The sequence below is a fragment of the Sorex araneus genome, chromosome 3 (genome assembly GCF_027595985.1).
Source record: "Sorex araneus isolate mSorAra2 chromosome 3, mSorAra2.pri, whole genome shotgun sequence".
NCBI lineage: Eukaryota > Metazoa > Chordata > Mammalia > Eulipotyphla > Soricidae > Sorex > Sorex araneus.
The window spans coordinates 75,894,949-75,905,067 of NC_073304.1; the positions used below are offsets into that span (position 1 = coordinate 75,894,949).

Genomic DNA, 10,119 nt, shown 5'->3' on the forward strand with positions numbered 1-10,119 from the left:
GAGGCTGGGCGGTATAATGGCAGGTAGAAGGGGCCGAGGCGTCCCCGGAGGCGGAGTCTGGGTATTACCGTTGCTCCCATCCAGAGAGGATTTCTGGGGAGAACAATAGAGACGTGAGCTGGGCTAGAAAGGCCGGAGATCGGTAGGTGTAGCGGCTAGAGAGGCCGGAGGTTAAGTGAAGTCGGGCGGACCCGGAATCCAGAGGAAACGGGACCATGACTTATGCTTATCTCTTCAAGTACATCATCATCGGGGACACAGGTAACCCGCGGCCGGCGGCCCTCACGGCGAGGGCGGAGACCCAAGGCTCCAGAGTCGGGGCTTGGGGGCGGGGCTCTGTCTCTCGGGGGCCGGGCGAGGTGGAGAGGAGCGGCCGGGGGCGGGGCCTGCGGGGCGGCCGGGGGCGGGGCTCGGGCTCCGAGTCCCTAGTCCCCCAGGCGCTGGCTGAGCGGTGCCCGAGCCCAGTCCCGGTCCTCTTTTCGCAGGTGTGGGCAAGTCATGTCTCCTCCTGCAGTTTACAGACAAGCGGTTTCAGCCTGTCCACGACCTCACAATAGGTAAGTGCACTGACCTGTTCCAGACTGGCAAAGGACAAAAACCTGGCGAGCTAACGCGGAAAGTTGGCGACCTGCGGTGTCCCAGGAAAAACTTTTCGCTGCTTTTTTAAGTGATGCCCTGTTAAATAAAGAATGACCAAGGAAATGCTGATACTTGGATTACAGTGTAATGTACAGTCTTTGGAAGGTAGCTTTAGAAGTTACAGATTAGAGTTACAAATTAGTTTTCCTGGGTTATCTTCCTACCCCAAAGCCATTTAGACGTTCATGGAAAACCCCACGGGAGTATAACTGTTCAAAAACTCACTAGGTTTTGCAGCAAATTAGTGCTTACCTCATGTAAGTTGTTCAGCGTAATCTTTCCCCCACCCCATAATGGAGAGGAACAAAGAAGTAAATTGAAGATTGATTCCAGATTTAAAACCTAAAGGTGAATGAAAGAAATAAGTTTGCCTCCTTTTTTGATTGTATATATTTTATTTTTATAAAGTTGTTCACAGTAGTTCATTACAGATGATATTCAAACACCAATCCCACCAACCAAGCACCTTCCCACCACCATAAGAGGGAAGTGTGTGAAGGTTGTTGTATTTCATTCTGGAGCCATTTAAGCCCTTGTATAAGAATTACAAACATATATGTTAAACCCAAACAAATGTGTGCTACTTTTGGTACATCAGTGGGCTAGAGTATAAGAGGTCTCGTGGCAGCGCATGCTCCAGGATATTCTGTGTTCTTTCTTCCTGGAGCTTTATTTCATAGTGTCTGGATCTTGGCCATTAATGAGATTATATTGCACCGGGGGCAGTTTGTGGGTGTGACTGCCAAGCTACTGGAAAACTGGGGAGCTGGGGGCAGAGGCCCAATTCTGAGAGAGCTTGGAGATCTCAGTCATGGGTCCCGCATACCTGGGTTTTTCTATAGGTTCCCTCATAAGTGAGGCTTGATGGAGCCTGTGGAGAGTGGCCTTGAGCATGGCTGACGTTGAGTTCTGGTGGTTTTCGCCTGCTGGGGTTCTGCTTGGGGTGGGGAATGAAACTCAACCCAACCCCCTCCAAATTGCCCCATTAAGGACAGCCTGGTGCAGATAATTTTGTCTTTTAATGAGTGTGAGGTTCCAGAACAGGTATGATTCAGGAAAGTATAAACATACCACACGTTTGTGATAAAGTGTGGCCTGCTGGGACTTTAGCAGCCCCATCCTTAAAATCTCCATACTTTAGCCCAAATCACGAATGCACATAGCAAAAATGAAAAAAGAAAACTTTAAAAAGGAATACACACAGAGCTGTGATGTAGCTCAGGCTTGAATTGAGAGGTCCTAGGTTTGATCTCTAGTACTACAAAAGACAAACCCAACCTACATATACCTACTCCATATATGATATATTTTCAGTGTTTAATCTCCTTGTTAATACAAATATAGTTTCTGAATAAAATCTTTTATTTCCACTTTTACCTTATTGTCATTTCCAGTATTTCATTTTATGGAACTCTGAAAACCTCTACTATTCCCAAAGCCTCAGAGCGTAGTGAGGTTAGAAAAATTTTGAGCACTGTTGTCCCTTTGTTCATCGATTTGCTTGAGCGGGCACTGGTAACGTCTCTATTGTGATGCCTGGTTGTTACTATTTTTGGCATATCGAATACACCATAGGGAGTTTGCCAGGCTCTGCCGTGCAGGTGGGATACTCTCAGTAGCTTGCCAGAAATCGCACCCGTGTTGGCTGCATGCAAGGCAAATGTCCTACCCACTGTGCTATCGCTCCAGTTTGTGAAAATAACATCAAAAGAAAAAAATTGTAAATGGATATTTTTGTTTGGTTGTTTTGGAGCCACACTGGTGGTGCCTGGTGGTTGCTCCTGCTGGTGCCTTGGGTCTCATGCATTGCTGGAGATCGCATTCAGACTGAAAACTGGAGAACAAATAGGAGTTAGTTAGACAAAGGATTTGTAGAGATGAGAGGAAAGCAGTCAGGGAAAAATAGAATGTATACAAAGTCTTAAAGGATTGGCAGATATTGGGCTGTCTTAGGAAAACTGAGAAACAGAGTACAAACAGTATAGTCAGTAAGGCATAAGGCATTTTCTTCCATGTAACTAACCCTGGTCGATCCTAGATGCTGCATATTGTCCCCTGAGCACCTAGCCCTGAGGAGTCCTTTATGCACTGCTGGATGTCATCGAGATCCTCCCCCTCACTCAAGAATGGGAAAACTGAAAGTGCTTTAATTTGGCTGGAGCAGAGAGTTGGGAGTAGAGAAGAGCAAGAAATAAAGCTATAGAGAATTAATTAGGTCCCAAGTTTTGAAATGCTTAAATGTAATTGGAGGAAATGTTAAGTTTTAAAATGGAGGAATGAAATGAGTAATCATTAAAGTTCAATATAGACTGTGTCTTTCTGAAACAGTTCTTGGTATCAAGATAAACAAGACACTTAGGTAGAAAATATGGATAAAATATGTCTGACTGCATAAATAGAGGAAGTTGATTAAAAGGGGGCAGTTTAAGAAAATATTTCCTGGGGCTGGAGTGATAGCACAGCGGTTAGGGCGTTAGCCTTCACCGCGGCCGACCCGGGTTCTAATCCCAGCATCCACATATGGTCCCCTGAGCACCGCCAGGAGTAGAGTAATTCCTGAGTGAAGAGCCAGAAGTGACCCCTGTGCATCGCCGGGTGTGACCCAAAAACCAAAAACCAAAAAAAAAAAAAAAAAAAGAAAATATTTCCTTTGGAATTTCATTACTACTAGAATGGAATCTTGCAAAATTACTTTTTTCAGAATCACTTTGTGTATATGTGTGTGTGTGTGTGCGCGCGCGCGTGCACACACGTGCCTGTGTGCCAAGGATACAAACCAGAATTCACTTACAAAGTATGTGCTCTACCACTAACCTATATCCTTGCCTTCTGGTTATCATTCTTTCCATCGTAATCCCCTTCTTCCTTTTCCTCATGTTGTTGGGATGACTGGGGTGGCATACTTGGCCCCAGTGTTAGAGATGACTTATTTTGTTGTGGTGACAGGGATCCCAGGTGGCAGTGCTGGCAGCACTTACTGGATGGCACTCAGCACATGGGATAAACTCTTGGCCTTTTGCCTGTGAGGCAGGTACTCGCTGAGTTATCCTGTCTTTTTTGTTTTTTTGTTTTGTTTTGTTTTGTTTTTGTTTTTGGGCCACACCCAGTGATGTTCAGGGGTTACTTCTGGCTCTGCACTCAGGAGTCACTCCTGTCGTTGCTCAGGGAACCACATAGAACACTGGGGATCGAGTGTAAACACTATGCAAGGCAAGTGCCTTACCTACTATACTATCTCTCTTGCCCCTCATTGAGATACCTGGGCTCCCCTCCCCCCATTATTATTCTTTCCTTTTTTTGCCACACCTGGTGGTGCTCAAGGCTTACTCTTTGCTCTATGCTCAGGGATCACTCCTGGAAGCCCTGGGGATCACATAGGGTTGCAGGGGGATTGAACCCAGGTCAACTGTGTGCAAGGCAAGTGCCCTAACTACTGTACTGTCTCCCTGGCCTCTCACTATTCTTTTGTTTTTGGCTCTGTTTGATGTAGAGATCAAAGTCAGGCCTCCTGCATGCAAAGCTGCTCTTTAGCCCTTTCTTCTTCCCAGTTGATCACTTTTTTTTTTTTTTTTTTTTTTGCTTTTGAGAGGGGCCACACCTGATAGTGCTCAGGACTTTCTCCTGGCTCTGCATCAGGAATCATTTCTGGTGGGCTTGGACCATATGGAGTGCGGGTGATCGAACCCCAGTTATCCTCATGCAAGGCGAGCACCATACCCGCTTTACTCTCTCTTTAACCTGGATCACTATTCTTTTTTAGATTTTTTGTTCTTGGTGGGGGGTGGGGGGGAAGGATTCATCTAGTAACTCAAGGTTACTTCTAACATTGTGCTCAGGAATTACTCTTGAGGTGCTCAGGGGAGCCATATTGAGATTCTAGGGATCAAACCCCGGATGGCCAGGTGCAAGGCCTTACCCACTGCTCTAGCCCACCCGATCACTATTCTTGATGAAGCAGTCTAGAAGAGTAAGAAACATTTTTTCTTTTTAAAACAAATCTTATTGACTCTAACACTTTGAAATGGAGAGATGGTCTGGTATATTCTGTAGGTGTGTAGAATATACCAGACTATCTCTCTCAGTTCCAAAGTGGCCTCTCCCCTTTTCCACTATACTAGTGTTTGTTCTTACTTGGAAATCAGAATTCTTCTTTTTAGAAATATTTTTAATTAAAAAATTTATTTTAATTACTTATTTAGTTGTTATTTTACTTTTTGGGTCACACCCAGTGATGCTCAAGGTTACTCCTGGCTCTACATTCAGGAATTACTCCTGGTCATACTCAGGGGACCATATGGGATGCGGGGGATCAAACCTGGGTCAGCCGCGTCCAAGGCAAATGCCCTACCCACTGTACTATTGCTCCAGCCCCAGAATTCTTCTTTCTGTTTCACTTCCTTCACTTCACTTCACTCGTGAATAATATATACATATAGAAAATGGGACAGGGGCTGGAGCGTAGAATAGCGGGTCGGGCTGACCCAGGTTCAATTCCCAGCATCCCATATGGTCCCCTGAGCACTGCCAGGAGTAATTCCTGAGTGCAAAGACAGGAGTAACCCCTGTGCATCGCCGGGTGTGACCCAAAAAACCAAAAATAAAAAAAAATGAAATTGGGACAGTTTGGCCTATAGTAAGATCTTTTTTATGTAATTTTACCTTTGGTTTTGTTTTGTCCTGATATTACCTTGAAAGAAAATGAAAACCAAAACTTTCAGACTATTAATTTTCTTACTCCTGTCAGGGAGACTCTCTTCTGATAAACTCTGGGAAAAATTGGAGATCTTGAGAACTTATTTACGTAGACTTGTTTCTCAAACAAAGAAATCTCGAATTGCAAAAAATAATTGTTTAGTGACACGGAACTAAGCAATCTAGTAAAAACAGAGATCAACAAATGGGACTACATTAAACTAAAAAGCTTCTGCACCGCAAGAGATACAGTGACCAGAATCCAAAGACTATCCACAGAATGGGAAAGGATATTTACACAATACCCATCAGATAAGGGGTTGATATCAATGGTATATAAAGCACTGGTTGAACTCTACAAGAAGAAAACATCCAACCCCATCAAAAAATGGGGCGAAGAAATGAACAGAAACTTTACCAAGGAAGAAATACGAATGGCCAAAAGGCACATGAAAAAGTGCTCTGCATCACTAATCATCAGAGAGATGCAGATCAAAACAACTTTGAGATACCACCTCACACCACAGAGACTAGCACACATCCAAAAGAACAAAAGCAACCGCTGTTGGAGAAGATGTGGGGAGAAAGGGACCCTTCTTCACTGCTGGTGGGAATGCCGACTGGTTCAGCCCTTCTGGAAAACAATATGGACGACTCTCAAAAAATTAGATATTGAATTCCCATTTGACCCAGCAATACCACTGCTGGGAATATATCCCAGAGAGGCAAAAAAGTACAATCGAAACAACATCTGCACATGTATGTTCATCGCAGCACTGTTTACAATAGCCAGAATCTGGAAAAAACCCGAATGCCCCAGAACGGATGACTGGTTGAGGAAACTTTGGTACATCTATACAATGGAATACTATGCAGCTGTTAGAAAAAAGGAGGTCAAGAATTTTGTAGTCAAGTGGATGGGCATGAAAAGTTTCATGCTGAGTGAAATGAGTCAGAAAGAGAGAGACAGACATAGAAAGATTGCACTCATCTATGGTATATAGAATAACAGAGTGGGAGACTAACACCCAAGAACTGTAGAAATAAGTACCAGGAGGTTGAGTCCATGGCTTCGAGGCTGGCCTCACGTTCCGGGGAAAGGTCAACTCAGAGAAGCGATCACCAACTACATTGTAGTCGAAGGCCATGTGGGGGAAGGGAGTTGCGGGCTGAATGAGGGCTAGAGACTGAGCACAGCGGCCACTCAACACCTTTATTGCAAACCACAACAGCTAATTAGAGAGAGAGAACAGAAGGGAATGCCTTGCCACAGTGGCAGGGTGGGGTGGGGGGGAGATGGGATTGGGGAGGGTGGGAGGGACACTGGGTTCACGGGTGGTGGAGAATGGGCACTGGTGAAGGGATGGGTTCCAAACTTTGTATGAGGGAAGTATAAGCACAAAAGTTTATAAATCTGTAACTGTACCCTCACGGTGATTCTCTAATTAAAAATAAATAAATTAAAAAAAAATAAATTAAAAAAAAATAATTGTTTAATATAAAGCAGTGATTTTCAACTTCTGGTCTAAAGGTGTAAAAGTTTGAAAATCTTACACTAGCGAGTGATTCTGATAAAATGTTAGTTTTAAACTACTATTATCTACTCATATTACCTACTTTTTCTTTTGTATTGGCTAACATTATGAAAATTTTGTTTACTTTTTCATTTGAATTTTGAATTGCTTTTATCCCCAAAGTTTCCTTTTGGTTGTATTTCTGAGTTCATTATGTTCTAGAACACAGTTGACTTCTAGTAGGAAAATGAAACTTCGGGAAACAGATTAATTGGAGCATAGTAGGCAGAGTAATGGGCTTAGTTTGTGGCTTTGAGTATAGAGGATGAATCATTAGCACCTTGAGGAAAAGTGAGAACTTCTTACTTAACATGGCTGTTGTTTATGAAAATCACATTCTTTCTCTTGGTCTTCACTGACAGGCGTGGAGTTTGGGGCCCGTATGGTCACCATTGATGGAAAGCAAATCAAACTGCAAATCTGGGATACGGTGAGAAGGACCAAACAATGTACTGTCTGATCATGATACTAATAAACTAGTAAAGGATGATGCAATGGGGGCTGTGGGTGAGACTGTAGGGGAGATAGTGTAGGGAAGTGAAAATGAGGAGACAGGGAAGCTTTCATTCTCACTTGTTAGAGTTACAAACTCTGCCATTCCTTTTTATTTTTCTTACAAATACGAGTAAAATTGAAAGCAAGCAATGTAAGGGTATAGGGTAAAAAAGTGAATGCCTCCTTTGCACATGTAAATCTCTTCTCCCTCCCAGTCTGTTCTTCTTTACATTAGTAATGGTTCAGTGTTTATGCTTTATGTGTATGGGGGGAGGGGCACACCCAAATAAATAAGAGACTGTATCTAGCATGTGCTTAAGAGTGACTCCTGGCAGTCTGGGGTACCCCACGCAGTGTTGGGGATTGAACCAAGGTCACCTGCATGCAAGGCAAACACCTTACCTCCTGTACTATCTCTCTGTTCTCCTATTTCAGGATCTTATTACAAAAATGTTTTTCCCTTTGCTGAGGGAAAAGGACAGGATGTCCTTAGCACCTTTGATGGCACTAGGGATTAAGCTGATGCCCTCATGCTTGCCCTGGGTGTATTCTAAGACACAGAGCCAATTCTGGGCCCTTCCTTACCCCAGAAATCATGAAGCTCTCAGGCTCACCCAGGTGTGTGCTGAAAGCCTGGTCCTTGTGGCCTTGTCCTTACTGGGTCATCTTTTGGGCCCCTGAAAAAGTATGTTTTATGTCTTGGAATATTATTACCATTACCAATAAAGTTCTTCAGAATTTAATATTTAGATTCTGATGTTCTATCAAGTATCAATTGTATAATACACAATATTTTTGGAATGTTGTTGACAGAGTGACATTGGAATTAATGTACCGAAACACTCTTCAACTTCAGGCCTAGTTCTAGATTATTATGATGTAATGGCCCAAAGTATTTGCATAGGGAAGTGCTAATATGAGTCTTAAAATATTGATTCAGGGCCAGAGAGATAGTCTAGAAGTTAAGGTGCTTGCCTTGCATATGGCTGTGAATGGGAACTTACTTCAAATCCCCAAGCACTGACAGGATGGCCTCTTAACACCACCAGGTGTGCCCCATACCCACCCACCCATCCCCCAAAACAAACAACAATGATATATTCTTTATACTACATAGCTTTTAGCCAGTCACCGAAATTACTCATTTGAGCCTCTTTTTCCCCGTTTGGGTTTTATTAATATCATTATTTTTACTATTTTATATGAAAGTAATTTATCTTCCCATGACTGCATTGTAGCTTTTTGCATCTTTAAAATATGAACAAAATAGGTGGGGCCAAAACAATAGTACAGCTTTTAGGGCATTTGCCTTGCATGCAGTCTGGCCCCCAGCTTCCCATGTGGTCCCCCAAGCACTGCCAGGAGTAATTCCTGAGTGCAGAGCCCTGAGCATGGCCAGGTGTGACCCCAAAATATATAAACAAACAAACAAAAACAACAAAAAAACCCAGTAGTCTTCCTTTCCAACCTTCACATGGACTATAAAAGTAAATCACTTTTTTTTTTTTTTTTTTTTTTTTTTTTGCTTTTTGGGTCACACCTGGCAATGCACAGGGGTTACTCCTGGCTCTGCACTCAGGAATCACCCCTGGCGATGCTCAGGGACCATATGGGATGCTGGGAATTGAACCCGCTGTGCTATTGCTCCAGCTCCTATAAGAGTAAATAATTTAAAAAAATTTTTTTTGATCTTGGGCTGGAGCAATAGCACAGTGAGTAGGGTATTTGCCTTGCATACGGCCGACCCGGGTTCAATTCCCAGCATCCCCTGAGAATCCCCTGAGATTCTCAGGTCCCCTGAGCACCACCAGGAGTAATTCCTGAGTGCAGAGCCAGGAGTAACTCCTGTGCACCCAAAAAGAAAAAAAAAAATTGAGCTTGGGCCAGGGAGATAGCTCCATGGCCAGTAGTATATACTGTGCATGTAGGAGACCCTAGTTTAATTCTTGGTACTGTATGTGGCCCCCTAAGCACTGAGCTGGAAGTAGCATCTAATCACCACTGTGTAGGGCCCAAAACCAAACCAAAACCAAGCATAAAAGCTTTTCTAATAGGCAAGGTTCAATGCCCAGAGCATTCCTATTGTTTCAAAGACACTTTTGGGGTGGGGGAGATAGCTCAAAGGGCTAGCACACAAGCTTTGAATGTGGAAGCACTGCTGGGAGAGAGCCCTTGGAATTCTATGCCAAGAATAGCCCCCCACATCCCCCAGCACTGCTGGGTGTGGCACAAAAATAAAATGAAACCAAACAAACAAACAAAAAAAAAATGCAGCTCCGTCTGTTTTGAGTCCTATTTATAGTTCTCTTTAAAGGGGTATTGGGAAATGTATGGGACTGCCTTTGATTGTCAGACTGATTATGAGATGCTTCTGGCATTCAGTGACTAGAGCTGCCATTGCTAAATATCCAGCAGTTTGACGGCCAGTCTCATTTGAAGAATGGTCCCACTGTACAATATTGCTTCCCCATCTGGGTTTCTCTCGGGGTTGTCAAATTTGCTTCCCTATTTCTCTTAATAGAATATTTGTTTTTGATTGCATTGTGGTAGAGTGGCATGTGATCAAGTCAGTTCTGTGGAAATAACCTGGTTTTGTTGGGATTTTTTTTGTTGCCATGCTGGTGGGAAAGGCTGGTCAAGAATCCTTCCGTTCTATCACCCGTTCCTACTACAGGGGAGCGGCCGGAGCCCTGCTGGTGTATGACATTACCAGGTGAGT

At 43.6% G+C, this 10,119-nt stretch overlaps 1 protein-coding gene across 1 annotated transcript in view; it reads left to right on the top strand.

Moving 5' to 3' along the window:
* Positions 1–24: 24 nt before the first annotated feature.
* RAB2B (RAB2B, member RAS oncogene family) overlaps positions 25–10,119 on the top strand; it is a 20,762-nt gene continuing 10,667 nt past the window's right edge. Inside the window, exons 1-4 of the mRNA XM_004609496.2 lie at positions 25–261; positions 486–557; positions 7,268–7,335; positions 10,031–10,113. Of these exons, the coding sequence (XP_004609553.1) occupies positions 216–261; positions 486–557; positions 7,268–7,335; positions 10,031–10,113 (269 nt within the window). The 5' untranslated portion in view covers positions 25–215. The remainder of the gene's footprint in view (positions 262–485; positions 558–7,267; positions 7,336–10,030; positions 10,114–10,119) is intronic.